A 19,061-nucleotide genomic window follows, 5' to 3' on the forward strand; every position below is an offset into this window, starting at 1 on the left:
TACCTACGAAGATTAGGTGAATAACAACGATATCCCTTCTGAACACAAGAATAGCCAAGGAAGACACACTTGAGAGCACGAGGAGCTAATTTATCTTTCCCAGGGGCTAACTTATGAACAAAACATGTGCTCCCAAAAACACGAGGTGGAAGAGGGTATAAGGCTGACTGGGGAAACAATACTGAATGCGGAATCTGATCCTTGATGGGAGATGAAGGCATCATACTAATCAAATAGCAAGTTGTGAGAACTGCATCGCCCCAAAAACGCAACGGAACACGAGATTCAATTAGAAGTGTGTGAGCAGTCTCAATAAGGTGCCTATTCTTTCTCTCTGCAACCCCATTTTGCTGAGGGGTATAAGGACAAGATGTCTGATGAATAATTCCATGAGAAGTCATAAACTGCTGAAACTGAGAAGATACATATTCTAAGGCATTATCACTGCGAAAAATGCGAATAGAGACACCAAATTGATTTTTTATTTCAGCAAAAAAACTCTGGAATATAGAGAATGACTCAGAACGATCTCTCATTAAGAAAAGTCAAGTACATCTTGAGTAATCATCAATGAAACTAACAAAATAATGAAATCGCAAGGTTGAACTGAGTCTACTAGGACCCCATATATCATAATGAACCAAGGAGAAAGCAGACTCTGCATGACTCTCAACACTACGCGGAAAGGAAGCTCGGGTATGTCTCCCAAGCTGACACGACTCACAATCTAATGTAGACAAACTGGATAAACTAGGCACCATCTTTTGAAGTTTGGATAAACTTGGATGTCCTAAACAACAGTGGATTAGGTCCGGAGGATCGGTAACTAGACATGTTGTGGAAGGACCGAGTGAATTAAGGTAGTAAAGGCCTTCTGATTCACGTCCTGTATCAATTGTCTGTCTCGTACTGCGATCCTGCATAATAAAAGAATCATCAGTAAAATATATACCACAATGGAGGGCACGAGTCAAACGACTAATAGATGCAAGACTAAAAGGACAACCAGGGACATAAAGAACGAAATTTAGGGTGATAAAAGACAATGGGTTAGCTTGTCCAACTCCTTGTGCCTTATTTGATATCCATTGGCTAAAGTAAAAGTGGGAAGAGACTGTGAATATACAGTATTCGACAAAAGTGATTTATTACCAGAGATGAGATTAGAAGCGCCTGAGTCCATGACCCATGGTCCAAGAGTACTAGACTGGGAAACACAAGCAAAAGAATTACCAGCAACAGGAGTATCAGTCTGGGCAACTGAGGCTACTTGTGGAAATGTCTGCTTACTTGCTCGATACTGAAGGAGCTCATTATATTCTTCTTTGGATACAGAAAAACCTTGGTTACCTGTAGTCTCGGTCTGAGCAACGTAAGCATTTTTGGGTGGACGACCATGTAAGGAATAACACATTTCACGAGTGTGTCCAAGTTTGTGACAATAAGAACACTTGGGTCTAGATCTCCCAAAACGACCTCGTCCTCCTTTGTTCTCCATAGTTTGAGACGCCCGAACATCCACTGTCTGCGATGCGAGAACAGAGGAATCAAGTATATGTGATGAGATCACTGGGTGACTTGGTGTTGCAGTAAGGTGGAGTAATCGAGAGAATAATTCATCAACTGTGGGAACAGTCAGACTAGCCAAAATCTTGTCTCGCACTGAATCAAGATCATTAGGAAGTCCAGCGAGTGTAAGAACTAGAAACATCTTTTGTTGTTGCTCTTGTTGTTTTGCCACACTAGCAGAAACTGGCATTAATGTCTCAAATTCCTCCGTGATTGCTTGTACTTGACCCAAGTAAGTAGACATATCTAATTCTTGCTTCTTTAAGTTTGTCATCCGTGATATCACATCATAGAAGCGAGATATGTCATTAGTGTATAAGGTACGAGCCTTTGCCCAAACCAAATAACATGTCTGGAATGGACGAAACAAAGGCATCAACTTGGAATCAATAGAACGCCACAAGATGCTACATAATTGAGCATCAATCTTTGCCCAAAGCGCTATCGCCTTTTCATCTCCTTCGCTAGACTATTTAATTAGATGATCTTGAACACCTTGACCTTTACACCACAACTCGATAGATGAAGCCCAAGCTAAGAAGTTTGAACCTCCCATTAAAGGTTTCGAAGTAATCATAAAACTAGAGCTTCCAGAACTCATGTTTTTAGACCCAAAAGCATCAATTCCCAAAGACATCGTTGCAAATTATTACCAAATTAGAGAAATAATCAAATGTAATCCCCTGAAACAGAGTAAGGAACAGTGAAACAGAATAAGGAAATACTGTAGCTGTCGGAATATTACTGTAGCAGTCGGAATAGTACTGTAGCTACCGGGAAAATTCAAAGTGGTCGGAATGAAATAAAAACAGTAGGGGTAGGATCGGAATTACCAGACGACCCAACTGTTCTGAAGAAACGTTTTCAAAAAATGGCCGGAAGTCCACTTTTGAAATCACTATTCACGCCGGAAAAATATAAAAGTTGTCGGAATTTGGTGTAACTTGGATAGGTAGGCTCGGAATTGCAAGGGGAACAATTTGTCCTGAAGAGTCGTCGCCAAAAAATGGCCGAAAGGTGGCCCACGTGACGTCGGAACTTCGCTAGAAAATTTTCTTCCGGTGGCGAGTGGCGGCCCATGGAGGGTATTCTGACGGAGATTTTTTTATGGGTTGGTCGCCGGAGCCCGATCTACTTCATGGTGGTGTTGGTTTTTGCACAACACTGACGAAAAGTGGCTTTTTTTACTTGCGGCAGACCTGCCGGAAAAAGGCTTCCGGTCAACTGATTTTCCTTTCCAGAGTCGCTGGAATTTATGCACAGCGATAAATCTCTCACGATTGCTCTGATACCATGTGAGAAGGCACGGGAGAAAATATGATATATTGATATTGTGTGTCTAATGCAATACAAGATGGGCTAATTTATAGCTACTCTATACAAATGGCATACTACACCTATTCCAATGTGGGACAACTACATATCTATATCTAACAAATTTGAACAACGATTTCGCCAGTTTTGTGAAAAACATTAGCGGGGTGCTTTATTTTTGTCTCTTCTGTGTGCTTGAGAGGAGCAAAACCATGCAAGTACACCAAGGAGTATTAAATATTAATTCCCCACAAAGAATTTAATTAGACCAGCATAACTATTAATTCTCCACAAAGAATTTAATTAGACCAGCATTAACTTAATAGCTTCTATTAATTGTTGAAATGTATACTTATATATGTCGCAATATACATTTCTTGATTGTATCTTAACACACGTACATATACATCTCTTGATTGTACCTTAACACTCGTACATACACATTTCTTGACTGTATCTTAATACCCATACCCATAGTCCTATACCCATGAATCCTAAGATTAAAAAATACTACTCCCTCTGTTCCAGTTTATGTGAACCTATTTCCTTTTTGGTTCGTTCCAAAAAGAATGACCCCCTTCTAAAGTTGGAAAAAATTTAGCTTAAACTTTCAACTCTACCCTTAATGAGAAACATTTATAATCACACAAATTCTCTGAACCACTTTTTGACTTGTTTAGGACCACAAATTCTAAAAGTCCTTATTTTTTCTTAAACTCCGTGCCCAGTCAAACAGGTTCACATAAATTGGAACGAAGGGAGCAATACTATATTTATATCAATTCCTAATTACATAATAGTCATTTTTTTATTTAACTTAGTTAATAATAATGGATTTAAATCACATTGTTAATTGAAAAATAAGTTATTTTCCGACAATCTAAAATAATTAATTGTCATATATATTATTCTAATATATACTAATATATTGTTCCCATAACTCGTATCCGTACTCTGACCCATACCCCTAAATCCTAACATTGATGAGATAATGAATCCAACCTCCGGATCCGCATCCATATTGAATACCCCCACCCGTATCCGAGCAATAAAGCTTTCAGGCAGCACATCTTAAAATGTAATTATATGATCTGCTAACTATAGAAAATAAACATCAACTTTTTTCTATGACGGTGTATCAAGACCAGTTTGCATGATCTTTGACTAATCAAACAGGCAGTCTGTTACAACCCACAAGCACGTGTCAGGTAAGAGAATTGGTATTAATCACCAACGAAGAAACTCATAGAGCACACCTTCATAAATGACCAAAAGAACTGTCATGTAAGCAATAATTTTGATTAAGATGAGTTAATATGCTTCAAGAAAGTCTACCTTCTGTCTGTGGATCAGCGATAAATTTCTCTAAGCAATCGACAAAATTTGTACCATTAAAAGGGTCACCACCAATCCCTACACAAGTTGACTGCCCAAGGCCAACAGCAGTTGTCTGAAAAACCTAAATATGGCAACAGAGAGAAATAACTAAACCATTTTCTCATACCAAATAATCACAACCCATAACAAGTAAAAATAATTTGTACAATAAGTTTTCATTCAGATTCAGATAGCTAGTCCAGGATCTTGCTTTTCGAGAGAAAGATACCCAACAAAGATCAAATGCAACAAATAGATTGTTAATGATTGGAGATAATTCTAGTTAGATCAAGCTTTAAGACACTCAAATTTATTGAATTTTAGGCCCGTAGCAAGTCTGGTCGCTGGTGTGTTGTTCGTTTTAGCGATAGGCTCCAAGTGTGATTCTGATTCTAAATTCGGTTTTCTGTTCTGGACATAGGATAATAAAAATTATCTCTGGGTAGTCAATAAATTATCACAGGAATAAATTACCAAGACAATTCTAAGGAAGAAATTTGGTTTTATTTTGCATCCTAACTCAATCAACCACTTGAACACTTGAGTCTTGAACAGGTAAATGCACACATGCAGCAATAAGGTCAATTCAACTTCTATCCATTTGCATCCATTCTTTAGAAAGAAGGCCCTTTAGATTTCATCTGTGATGGAAAATACTATTGCAGTGCATAAATTGAACCCTTCCAACTTCCAAGGGTTACACTTGACAAGGCAAAAACATTCATAATTATCCACATTGAGTTGATACTAATAAAATTGATCTTGACTTCATAAAGCAAGCGAAGAAGAAATTAGCACTTTCTGATACTGAAACAACAATGAGATATAATTAATGAACAGAAGAATCAGTAAATTTTTGCACGATTTGTGAGGATTGATGTGTGCTTCTAAGGCAGCGGAAGATTCAGTAATACAAATGAGGAAGCAGTATGCACAAGACAAGTGTAACAATTTGCTTGAATTGGCTTATCAAAAAGAAAAGGTTAAGTCATTTTGTCGCACATATTGCTTCCTCCTTAGCGTAATATGACCTAAGTGTTATCCAAGTAGAGAATGCAAATCATCTGAGTCAAATTGGTTAAGGGGAAGGGTGCTCCAGAAAGATAGAATACTCATTATCTGAACAATACCACATTTGCGATTCCTCGTGCCAAGAAGTAATACAAAGATGTTCAGTTTTTTGGAGTAAAACTTGGAGATAACAAGGACAAGCTAGATCACAGTTTGAACCCATTGAAGTAGGAAATACAGGAGTAGGACAGAAACCCACACAGTACAGGGATTAAGTGGTGGAAACTATTAGTATCTATGAGCAGATAAGGACAAGGAAATAAATGCGACTTTGATCCACAAGGGTGGTTAATTTTAGTCAAAGGGTGTTATGTAACATTTAAGCAGCCAATAGTGCTTTTAAGGTTGTCTAGTTTTGTCCATTGAGTTTGAAAATTACATAAGGATGGGCAGTTGGTTATAATTTGATTCTACCAACCTTCTTCGGGTGTTCTACTTATAAATTTATTTAATTATCAAAAAGACATTGTGCACAAGTCGCCCTTCAATGCTCTTTTTTGAAATTATGTACTTATCATAAGAAAAAAGATAATCATTGATAGCTAATAAAGCTTGTAGAGGTAAAACAAATCTGAAAATTGGACTTCTTCCTTCAAGGCATGTTCTGGCTTTAGTTCCGATCAAAGAGAAAAACTCCTGTCCGGCTTTAATTCAGAAATCACAACTCTGGAACTTTTTAACCAATACAGCAGTCACACGCTCCCCTAATGCCTTCTCATTATGAAAATATATGAACGAAAAATATCCAATGTAAAGCATACTATTTGGGTTCCCGATAGTTCATAATTCAGCAACCTAAAATTGACTGCATCCACGAGTTACAGTGACAATAATGAAATCACTTCAAGATTTTTAGATGTTCTAGAGAACAACCAATACACCACAACCCCTCCCTGCCACAGTTATAGTCTTATAGATACATAAAAGGAACAAAGAAAAAGAATGTAAATCTCCATACTTTTTCCCTCCAAGGTGTACACTAGCTTTCTTCACACTTGCCAATCAGACTTCAATATACCAGAATAAACTAAGCTGAGCCGGCCACCAAAATATCTTCACAAACAGTAAAGAAATACTAATAGGAGCAAAAGATACTAGTTAAGTTCGCTGAACTTCGCAAGAAAACCTGCTATATTTCATTAACCCCCTTTTTAGCACAAAACGTGTTGCTACACCAAAAGCCAATGCTCAAAGATTTATTATTTTTTCCTGCAACAGTCTGTGCACTTGTTCTTTATGCGTTTTCACAATCATAAAGGGATGGTAAAACATGGAAGTACAAGCAGGAAATTTCTCTATTTTTGTTCCTTGTAACAGTCAGTGCACCAATCTTCTGACCATTTTCACAATTGTAAAGGGATAGTAACAAACAGAACAACTAGTAGGTATATTCTTAGTGCAATAGAAACAGGCAGACTTAAGAATATGAATTCTGTACGAGATCTTTCAAATATCCAAAAATCTTCAGCCCGTAGTTAGACTAGAGAGGTGGGAACAATATGTGCAATTTAACCTGTCAGCAAACATTCCTAGAGAGAGAATAAATCTTACTGCTTCGTATGTCAATGTACCAGATCGAGAAACAATTCCAATACGTCCAGGTTTGTGAATGTATCCAGGCATAATACCAATTTTGCACTCTCCTGGTTTGATAATACCTGGGCAATTTGGACCAATCAGCCGAGTTTTCGATTGCTTCTTAAGAGCAGCTTTTACACGGACCTGTAGATTCATACAGAAAATCAAACAATAGAAGCAAGCTACTGCAACATTAAATGTGTAATGCTTTTCTTTAGTTCCAAGGTTGAAAAGCAATTGCATGAGCTTATATAAAAATAAATACCCATGAAACCCAATTGAACTTTTATTTCACCCAACCCAATTATAGGATTATGGCATGTAACCACGACAATCTGTCAAATTATATTTCCGTAATTTCTTATTGGATCAAACAGCTTGAATCTAGAGGTTCAACTTTCAGTTTTCAAGCTTGCATCAGCGCCAGTAATGCAATTGAAGCCTTTTTACATCCATATACCTCCCAAAAGTATACAACAACCCAGTAAAATCTCACTAGTGGGATCTGGGGAGGGTGGTGTGTATGCAGACCCTACCCCTACCCTGAAGGAGTAGAGAGGTTGTTTCCGAAAGACCCTCGGCTCAAGAAAACAAAAAAAGACAAAAGGAGACAATATTAGTATCACCACAGAAATCATAGGAACTTCCCAAAAGTATATAGTATTAAAACCTAAAAGATAATGTGACATAGTAAAGACATATTTTCCATCCACTTAAACGATAGCCATAACATAAATCAGACACCACAACAAGTTTCTGTATGTCGGCTATAATCCATGTAAACGCATCCAGTTTTCAAGCGAAAAGGTGATTGCTCCATGGAAAATACCCAAAAGCAGATAATACTGAATAATACTCTTTGTCCTAATTTATGTGATACTCTATCTTTTTTAGACAGTCCCAAAAAGAAAAAGAATGGCATCTTTCTATATTTAGTAATAATTGAACTTTAAACTTCTCATTTCACCCTTAATGTGATGATTTATAGCCGCAAAAATTTCTACGGATTGTTCCAGACACAAATTTCAAAATTCTTTCTTTCATTCTTAAACTCCATGCCCAGTCAAACACCATTATACAAAATGGTATGGACTGAGTACCTAGTATGATGTAAAAGATCAAAAGAAACAGCAGATAACAGAATCCCTGGAGGATCTAACAGTTGAAACATTCAGTTATCAAGCTATTCTTCTTTGAAACTCATCTACTCATACATCAATCCCAAAAATATTAAACAAGTTGCCTTTAAGACAAATTAGTCCTTTAAACCTCACTTGTTCTTACACGACTATGTACACAAGACTTTTACCAGAATAAAAGGACTCCTCGCAAACATCAACATTAATATAAATGTAACAAAAGCTAAACCTTAATCCCAACCAGGTGGAATTGCTTATACAAATCCTTTCCTTTCATTATGCGCTATTCTTAGCTAAACCAGTATTGATTTTGGGAGGTGGTAGATCTTTTGAGGCAACTTCCCTCTACCTCTATGTGATTTAAGGTCTACTTATCTCCTTTTCTCACCTTCAATAATCATAGAGTTCCCACCTAGAACCAATGCATATGGAGGTTTACAAAGGACATGGATCAAACTATCTCAAGTGATTGCTCAATGTATGCTCTAAGTGTGCTATTCCAACCTCTGCTAAATGAGAACAGTTCGTGTCTTGTCCAATCTTATATGACTGTACATCCATCTTATATTCACATATATGACATCAACCTTGTGGATATGTTACGCCATATAAGTCTTACATTCACTTACGTATAATATTGCTAGTCTCACAACCAATCTATAGAACTCTGTTTTTCATATTATTAGGTATCTTCTTATCACATATGACTCCCGTAACTCCTCCAGTTGCATCCATCCTATTTTAAATTGTATATGCTATGTCTGCATCAATCATGTTATGCTCCTACAAAACTAAGCCCAGGCACCTAATTTGATTGCATTTAGACACCATAGTTCTATCTAAAATCTCAATCCACCTTTACTCTAGTCTACTTTACTAATAGAGACTATAATCAAAGTGCATATATTATGTTTTACTTCTACTTATCATAAAATATTTATATTCTTAGAGTGATGCTCCATAATTCCAACTTCCAATTGACTCCCTCTCTGGTTTCATCAAAACCTCATATACTCATCCACGGCCAAAAAATCGCTTGAACTTACTAAAGAAATAAATTCCACAGCAGAAGTAATTGAGAGGTTTGGCATTAGCAGATAATAAAAGAATGTCATACATTATCCATTAGCCAATATATTTTGTCAACTTAGGAGAGACTCAGCTCTATCACCTTTCTCCTTTCGTTTTCTCTAGCAGGAGAAGAACTGCCAACTTTACCAAACAAATTATATGAGCAAAATCAGCTATTCAAGATTTTTAGCCAGAAGGGGATTGAATGAAATGACTTGTTTATCTTATTGATACAACATTCCATTTTCTCAGTGCAAAAGAAACCAAAAGGTTTTATATTTTCAGCCTTGATCACAATCTTAGTTTAAGCTGACATTTCATTTCTGGTCTTTCCGTCTCATTTATGGGAAAAGAGAATTTATTCCAGCTCACCTGTCTTGCGGAGCTTCTACGCTATATGCCATGAACCACACTTCCCAGGAATAAGACCTATTTTAGGCTTGCATCTTCTGAAAAGGCTGCTTTTTGCTAGCATTTCATTCCTTATCTCTCATATTAATAAATCATGCCAGCTAACTGTTGTGGTTTTATACTTTTTCTTCAGGGAAAGTCATCATATCAACCATGGCACGCACTATAACTCTATCCCATACCAAGCAGGTCTTAAGTTGATCAACTCTAGTATAGGTGATATCGAAGGAGTATTCCCTCCACTTAAAATCGATTGTCTGGGGATATCTTATTAAAATATGACATCTGTAATGCCAAAGCACACATTTACATATACCACTTTGCTTCTTAAACTTCACATTACCTAATATAAAGGTTCACTTGAAATCAGCTTTTTCCTAGACTCTTCTCATACCAAAATTGCAGATATACTCTAAATATTTTAGATAGGAAAGACATTTCGGTGTTACTGCTGCTGCTTATTTCCTTGCATTTCATTCCTTATCTCTCATATTAATAAATCATACCAGCTAAATGTTGTGGTTTTATACTTTTTTCTTCCGGAAAAGTCATTTCATATCAACCACCGCATGCACTATAACTCTGTCCATACCAAGTAGGATTTAAGTTGATCAACTCTAGTATAGGATATCGAATGAGTATTCCCTCCACATAAATTCGATTGTTTCAGGATATCTTATTAAAATATGACATCTATAATGCCAGAGCAGACATTTACAAATTATACCACTTTGCTTCTTAAACTTCATATTACCTAAAATGAAGGTTCACCTGAAACCAACTTTTTCCTAGACTCTTCTCATACAAAAAATGCAGATATACTCTAAATATTTTAGATAGGAAAGACATTTGGGTGTTACTGCTGCTGCTCATTTCCTCACAATTTCGAAAGTAGGATTGAGGGTGCTGCTAACCCAACGTCCTAATCTCTTGACCATGATCTTTTACTTTTTCCTTCTCTTGTTTTTTTTGGGGGGGTTGGGGGGGTTAAGGGTTCAGACATAAATCATGTTTCTAATAACAATTTTTCATCTAGCAAATCCTCTGTAAGAAATATATCACAAAGTGATCATCCACCCACAAGGGAAGAATAGGGGTGAGAGACCCGTATCCATGTCACAACCTTGTAAACTATTTCATCAGTTTTGACGGCTAAACTTCTACAAGTAAAGAAATATACAGATGCAATCCTCTAGATCATAATGCAAAAAAGCGGAACGATTTTTCCCTACGACTGCTCCCATCTTTCCACCCTGTTAATAACTGAAATTGAACCCTGAGTCAAAAAATATAAAAGCAAGATCAACGGGAAACATCCATAAAAATATAGTGCAAAAAGAAGTCAATGATTCAAGCTCATGAAGATTCCAAAAGCATAAAATGGGAATCTCAAACTAACTATAGCAGTTGTTTTTGTTGACAGATATCATATTACTTTCAAACAATTACAAAAACGAAACAGCAAAAAGTGGAGAACATCTCAAGAAACTTTTTTCATCAAGGGGCACCGTGCTCATCGGGGGCTAGAAATGTCTAGCGCATGGCCAGCCACGGGTCTCTGGGCACTTGACTCGAAAATGGCTACCTGGGAAAGAGCAACATACTTGTGGTAGAGTGAAAGCTACCCAGTGTGGAGCCGTCGAGGACAACTGCGGAACATGGTGGTTTGTTATGGTCCATTGCAAGGTATGGGACTTGAGTCCCACATCGGTATTATAGTTTGAGGTTTATATAGCCTTCTGCTATCCCACCTCAATAGACATGTCTTTGTTAGGATCATAAGTTTCAAGGACGGCAATGTAAAACATCTCTAATGATAAACTAGCACTAGATGTCCTAAAATCTAGTGCAAGCGTAGACTAGAATGCATTCACTAGAACAACATCCACCAACATTTTTCCGACATAAGAGAACGAGTTAGATGGCTCAAATTTTTGCACAAAATCGGGGTAGGCCTTAGGGAAAAAAAGACAGTTTAGTGCACAAGGCATCCCCATTCATGCTAGAGTTCGGGAAGTGCCGCACCCCAAGGGGGTTGACGTAGACAGTCTACCCTAATGCAAGCATTAGTGGTTGTTTCCACGGCTCGAACCCGTGATCTATAGCCCTGTCATAGAACAAGTAAAAAGAAAAAAAGCTAAAGAAAGAAATTCTGGGTTTCCAATAACATCATTAGTTATTATATGCGTTGTTTTTCCTCTTTTTGGGTGGGGGAACAAGAGAGTATTTACTAGATAGGACTTCTATCTTACCATATCATGCTGAGGAATCCCCTCCGTTATGCAGACTACTAAGTCCAACTCAGCTTCCATGGCCTCCATAATAGCTGCTGCAGCAAATGGTGGAGGGACATAAACCACTGAAGCATTAGCCTTTGTCTCTGCTTTTGCCTCTTCAACAGTATTAAAGACAGGAAGCCCCAAATGTTCTGTTCCACCCTTCTTGGGGGTCACTCCACCAACCTATTAAGGCGCGCAAAGCATACATGAGGAGTAGAATTAGAAAATCGTATTTCTAGCCTCAAAGCTTTTTATTTTCCTTGAAAATAAGAGCATTCAATCTCAACATTAAGAACAAAACTTTTGAATCAGCTACTGAAAAATTGCATCCTAATCTATTAAAGAATCAAATTGTCGTTCATACAAAATCATTTCATTTTTAACTGCTTCTGTTTTTAATAGATACTCGGTACATAAAATTTAATTTTCTTCATGCACTAGATATCAATAAATAAGAGACCAAAATATAGTATTGTCAAGATTTGAGGAGACCAAATGTTATCGTGAGAGCACAAGTTTCCCATGAAAGATGGTTTAACAGAAATGTTATTCAAAGATGCAAAACATGGAATGCTCTACCTTGAGGGACAAATAGGAAGCAACTACTCGATTGATTATTTTTACCCTTTATTAGAGCACTTGTAACTTACTCTCTTTATAGACCATCAACTAAGCTTTCCTGTATTGTACTAAATCAAAAAAGGTCCAGCCACCCCTTGAATTCAATCATTTTAAACTCTAAGAACTTCCCTGATATAATAGGGAACTATCTTATATAACCACTTCAGTTAGGGTAAGCTCACGAACTAACTGCTCATTTAAGAACATTTACTTTCCCTGTATGCTCCCTTAAAATGCCCCACGACAGCACCACAATGGATAATAATTAACCGCCCTTCTAATTGGTTGATTATAATTACAGTTCTTAAAATTTATTCAGTTCAAGAGTTACTAATACGGGTGGGAGGTAGCAAATACCCGATGGAATAGATGAGGTGCCCACAAGTTAGCCCCAACCCCACGGTCATCAGAAAGAACAGTTACACAAATTTAAATTCTTTGCAAAACTAAAAGCAAGCGATGCATCCCTATAAATCCTCTAATGATTCAACTAAATTCGATTCGGGATCCACAAGACCGTAGCCACATCACAGATATTCAAAGCAGGAAAATAACATTTTGCATCCCAACCATAGATCACATCCCAACATTTGTAATGTGAGATAGGAAAAAATGTGAAGGTGAAAGATGGTATACCATTTTAGTACCATACTCAATGGCTTGTTCGGTGTGGAAAGTACCGTTTTTACCAGTGATGCCTTGGCAGATAACGCGGGTGTTCTTATCGACGAAAACAGCGGGCGGCGGCGGTGGAGATCCAAAGTAGCGGTACTGATGCCACAATGGAGAAGATGGTGAAGCAGAGATCGTGGGACTATTAGGGCTAAGCTTTGAACTCAACTTAGAGACCAGTCTTGTGGCTTGGCGAGCCATGGATGCTGATGCTCTTCCTCCTCTTTTTCTCTGTAATAAAAAAACCAGAGCGAGGGCCTACTTTTGGTGGCGTGGTGTTTAGGTTTTGTGTAAAAAGCAGTCAAAAACAGAGCAGCAAAGCGAAGTGTCTTTTTCTCTCAGTGGGGAAAAGGCCGAAGTGGGCGTGCCAAAATGGAAGCAACTTCAGAGCGAAAGTCGTGGGTGTGACCCATGAGTCGGGTCATACGTTCGGGTCAATAAGCTTTCCGGGGTTCAAAAAATGAGTGTTTTTTTTTTTTTTTTTGCCTTAGTTTGATTTTCCATATGTTTTGTAATATATATATATATATATTGTTATAAATATATTATATTATGGATGTTTATTTAGTACTCCGTTGTAAATAAGCTTCTTATCCATATGGGACTCCACCGTAAATATGTTTATCTATTTAGTACTCTATTGTAAATAAGTTTCCTGAAGAAGCTTATCACTTCGGTACCCGGTTATGGATAAATATTACCCCGGTAGAAGATTATCCATACCAGGTATAATAAGCTTATCCTTTCAGTATCCAGTTATGAATAAACATTATCACCGGTAGAAAATTATCCATATTGGGTATAATAAGCTTATCCTTTCAGTACTCCGTTATGGATAAACATTGCTCTCAGTAGAAGATTATCCATATCTGGTATAGTAGCAGCTTACACAGCAGCTTCATTTCTTTTATAAATAGAAGAGATTTCAGTTTATTATGTACATCAGTTTGAATTCGAATAATATAACAGTTTCTCTCTATACTTGTCTTTACTTTACAGTCTTTATTTTATAACACGTTATTAGCACGAGACTCTGACATCTCGAGCAAATACTTTGAAAGTATTAGAGGTAAGAACTTTCTTTTCCTAAATAATGTCAAATTTGTAGCCCTGGATATATCGGGCAAAAGCTACATGTCTTGGGTGCTTGATGCTGAAATTCATCTTGATGCGATGGGTCTGGCAGACACCATCAAGGATAAAAATCAGGCATCAAACCAAGACCGTGCCAAAGCAATGATATTCCTACGCCATCACCTTGATGAGGGCCTGAAAATGGAATATCTCACTATTAAAGATCCAGTCATACTGTGGAATAATTTGAAAGATAGATATGACCACCTGAAGATGGTCGTTCTTCCACAGGCACGTTATGATTGGACTCATCTAAGGCTACAAGATTTTAAATCTATCAGTGAGTATAATTCTGCTATGTTCAGAATTATTTCCCAATTAAAATTATGTGGTGATAATATTACTGATCATGATATGTTGGAGAAAACTTTCACCACTTTTCATGCCTCGAATATGCTCCTGCAGCAGCAATATCGAGAGATGGGATTTAAAAAGTATTCTGAACTTATCTCACATCTTCTTATAGCAGAGCAACATAATGGGCTATTAATGAAAAATCATGAAAGCCGACCTATTGGTTCTTGTCCATTCCCTGAAGTGAATGAGACGAACTTCCACCAAGCTAAACGTGGAAGAGGTCGTGGCCCCAGTCGTGGTCATGGCCGTGGTCGGGGAAGAAACCCCAATCATGGTAATAATAATGCACCAAAGAAGCCTCCTCACCACCAGCAGTGGAAAAGGAAGGAACAAAAGCATGAAGCGGTGCAAGCGCCAAATGCAGAAAATGCATGCTATAGATGTGGAGGAAAAGGGCACTGGTCACGTACCTGTCGTACGCCAAAGCACCTGGTTGAGCTTTATCAAGCCTCCCTGAAGAAGACAGAGAAAAATGCTGAAGCAAATTTTATTTCTGAAGATAATTTAGACTTCATGCATTTGGATGTAGCTGATTACTTTGCACTCCCAGAAGGAGAAACAAGTCATGTAATCGGTAGTGAATCTGTAGAAATGTAAATATTTTAATTTTTGTTGTTTGTAATAGATAGTATGGTTATGTAATTGTTGTACATAAATAAAAGTTATGCTTTGATAATGATGTTTACTATAATATATTTTATTTATGTTATTTTGAAGAATATGGATAACCCTCAAATTATGTTTGGATCAAAGACAAATCATGAAGATATTTGTGTTATTGATAGTGGAACAACTCATGCCATATTCAACGATCAGAAATACTTTTCTTATTTGCATTATCTTTTAGGGCTGACGAGATCAATATAAATGGTAGACCTGGATCATGGACAACCAGCAATAAAATATGACGGCATGAACATACATAGCAGGGGATGACCAGACAATCAAGAAACTACATATAAGGTATGAGCTACCACGCTACCATGAAAGACTATACAACAAAAACCAGCCGACAAGGCATACCAAACTATACATGAGTCGACACTTGTCTATGAGCCTCTAAATGAACATAAGTGCTGCAACATAGCCGGAACAGGGCCCCGACATACCCATAATGTCTATAACAAAAATGCATACCAAGACCAAGGCAAGTCCGGAGAAGGGATCTCGCCAATCACCGCTGAACTGGACAGCCTACTGTGGTGGGAGAGCTGCACCTGCCTATCTATTAGGGCCTGCAGCACGACATGCAGTGTCCACAAACAAAAGGACGTCAGTACGAATAAAGTACTGAGTATGTAAGGTAGGGAACCATAAATATGAACAGTAATGTAAGCAGGGATAGAGAATATACAACCTGGAACATCTGAGTACCTTTGAGGGCTACTGACATGAAATGCATGATACATATGTATGTATACATAAACTTTTAAAAATACGCCTCTGTGGGCATCATCATCATCATATCGTACCCAGCCATAATAGGCTTGGTAAAAATGTACCCGACCGTCATAAGGCTCGGTAGAATCGTACCCGGCCACGTGGAGCTCGGTAAAACCCAACTGATCAGTGGTTGCACAATATGTGTCGTACTCGACCGACTATAGCGCGGCTCGATAGAGTAAAATAGATACATATATATAATGCATGCTCGACTCATGGAATCACATTCTAAACCTTTCGGAGTGACGTAAGGTCGGTATCCTCTATACACGTTATTAGGACCAACTCTTCATTATGAACCCTTATAAGAATCAGGAAGTACCAACAACATTGATAACATAAGAATAAGAGAAGCAACATTAACATCAATCGTTCCATAAGAGGGAAAGCAATGTAAGTACTGCTAGCTTCTAAGAGTAGAGTATCTTTGGAAGCTCGTTCATTACATTATGTACAATCGGAGTCGTGCAAAAGAAGAAAAGGGATAGCCTCACATACCTTGTATATACTGCCCCAATCACAAGCTATGCAATTGTCACAACTCCTTAGTCTACAATAAGAGAAACGATACTATCGTTATCATTTAAGCGTCATAACTATTATGTATCGACCACAACCTATTTTATGTTGAAACGGACAGCACCTCCCCTATATATATGACTTCACACCATTCCAAACAATCACCAAACATCCCAAACAACATCAATAATAAACATATTGAGCCTCCCAAAACAGTCCACGCACAACCTTATTACATCATATATATGACGACCACCGTAGTCGTGTCAAATGATCCGGAAATGTTACGAATCACTATCATCCCACAACCCTACATGTATATGGTGTTCCTCCACACCCTTCCACCTCCAAAACTCCACAAATTGTAGTAAAACACGCAGCCCAATAGCAACACAAAACAGTCCACAAAACAGTCCGCTACAAGTGAATAACTCGAACTCACGGCTTCCGATCACCGTCCCGTGAGTTCTTACATGTATAGAACGAATTACCATGAATTCACAGCAGAGAAAAATGTATGAAAGATGGCAGTAACTTACCTTACTTGTTGGATAACTCAGCCCTTCCCTTGGTTCTTCAAACTCTAGGTTTTACCTTCAAATAGAACTTGAAAGAGAGGGAAAATCGATTAGGGTTTGTGTGGGATTTTTGGGGAGGAGTTGTAGGGGTTAACTTTGGTTTTGAGGGTCTGAAATATGGATGAAATAACTGAGTTCATAACCCCTTAAAAGTCCTCTCTTGGCCGACTTAGGTCTTTTAATTTTGTCCTATCATTTTGGCAAGTAGGTGATGCACCTACTTGTCATCTACCAATCTGCGCAGGCTTGCGAAAATATGAATATCTCTATACTCCGAGATCATATTGACAAATGATTTAATGAGTTGGAAACTAGACTCATAGATCTTTAATTTTGTGGGTAGATCACCCCGTAATTCCTTGTAAATTAGGAGAAAAGCTTAGAAACATTTAACCTAATGTTTAAGTAAAATTATGAACCTAAGTTGCGACAACGTTTGTCAACTTTTGTTTCATAACTCGTTTGACTTCAAGACTTATGATACGGATATTATATGATTCAAACACCTTAATATATGACCTTGTGTGTATTAAGAACCTCTAGGTTTACCTGAAAATACGAGTTACCACATCCTTGATTCGTTTAACTTCTAATACTTGTTAATCACCCTTATACACCCTTATATCACTTAAGACCAATAGGATTAACTTCTTATCATCTCAAAGGTAATTCCTTCTTGAATTTATGTTAACTAATATATGGCATGAACTAACACATTTGGATATGGGTTGTAACAACCTTCCCCCCTTAGGAACATTCGTCCTCGAATGTAAGGGTTCATAGGGAGTTTAAATCATCGTGGATTCCGGTCAAGTTTATCCCATAAATAGAGGACAAACTTGCAAGCGGTTAACTCAACGTATGGCCTTACAAGAGTATGCAAAGCATTATGGACATGTACATTATCTGCATATCGCCATTTTGTATTAAGGAAGAGTATTCTCAAGTTATTGCTTACCTCATAGAGCCATTTCACCTTCCAATGTATCATGTGTTCCACCAACATCCTTGTTATCTTCATTCTAGAATAGGTACGGGTATTTAGACTTCATCTCCTCTTCTGCTTCCCATGTTATTTCTTCCATATTCTTGTTCCTCCACAATACTTTGATGGAAGCTACATCTTTTGTTCTCAGCTTGCGAACTTGTCGATCTAATATAGCCACTGGCACTTCTTCATATGATAGGTCCTCTGTAACCTGTACATCTTTGATAGGGACGACTCGAGAAGGGTCTCCAATACATTTCCTCAACATAGATACATGGAATACCGGGTGGACAAATTCCAATTCGGATGGCAATTCTAACTCATAAGCAACCTGTCCAATCCGTCGAAGAATTTTATACGGCCCGATATACCTTGGACTCAGCTTACCTTTCTTCCCAAAATGCATAATACCCTTCATTGGTGAGATCCTCAGGAAAACCCAATCACCAACCTCAAACTCCAGATCACGACGTCGGACATTGGAATAAGATTTTTGCCTGCTTTGTGCTGTCCTTAATTGCTCCTGTATCATTTTCACCTTCTCAATAGCTTGGTGAATCAAATCTGGCCCATATAATTCTGTTTCACCGACTTCGAACCATCCAACTGGTGATCTACATCTTCTCCCGTATAGTGCCTCGTATGGGGCCATTTTAATACTGGAATGGTAGCTATTATTGTAGGCGAATTCTATGAGTGGAAGATGGTCATCCCAATTTCCCTTAAAATCTAGAACACATGCTCGTAGCATATCTTCCAGTGTTTGAATGGTACGTTCAGCCTGTCCGTCAGTCTGCGGATGAAATGCAGTGCTGAGATTCACTTGTGTGTCTAAACCCTTCTGAAAAGACCTCCAAAAGTTAGCTGTAAATTGAGTTCCTTGGTCTGATATAATAGATACCGACACACCATGAAGCCTAACAATCTCCTTGATATACAA

At 37.8% G+C, this 19,061-nt stretch overlaps 1 protein-coding gene across 1 annotated transcript in view; it reads right to left on the reverse strand.

Annotated features, from left to right (window-relative positions):
- The window catches only part of LOC104225736 (succinate--CoA ligase [ADP-forming] subunit alpha-2, mitochondrial), a 28,742-nt gene extending 15,229 nt beyond the window's left edge, over nt 1-13,513 (reverse strand). Inside the window, exons 1-4 of the mRNA XM_070172040.1 lie at nt 13,067-13,513; nt 11,783-11,992; nt 6,883-7,053; nt 4,219-4,342 (exon numbers count right to left, since the gene is read on the reverse strand). Coding sequence (XP_070028141.1) covers nt 4,219-4,342; nt 6,883-7,053; nt 11,783-11,992; nt 13,067-13,303 — 742 coding nt within the window. The 5' untranslated portion in view covers nt 13,304-13,513. The remainder of the gene's footprint in view (nt 1-4,218; nt 4,343-6,882; nt 7,054-11,782; nt 11,993-13,066) is intronic.
- Between the last annotated feature and the right edge of the window lie 5,548 nt (nt 13,514-19,061).

Source organism: Nicotiana sylvestris, chromosome 4 (assembly GCF_000393655.2).
Source record: "Nicotiana sylvestris chromosome 4, ASM39365v2, whole genome shotgun sequence".
NCBI classification, from domain to species: Eukaryota; Viridiplantae; Streptophyta; class Magnoliopsida; order Solanales; family Solanaceae; genus Nicotiana; species Nicotiana sylvestris.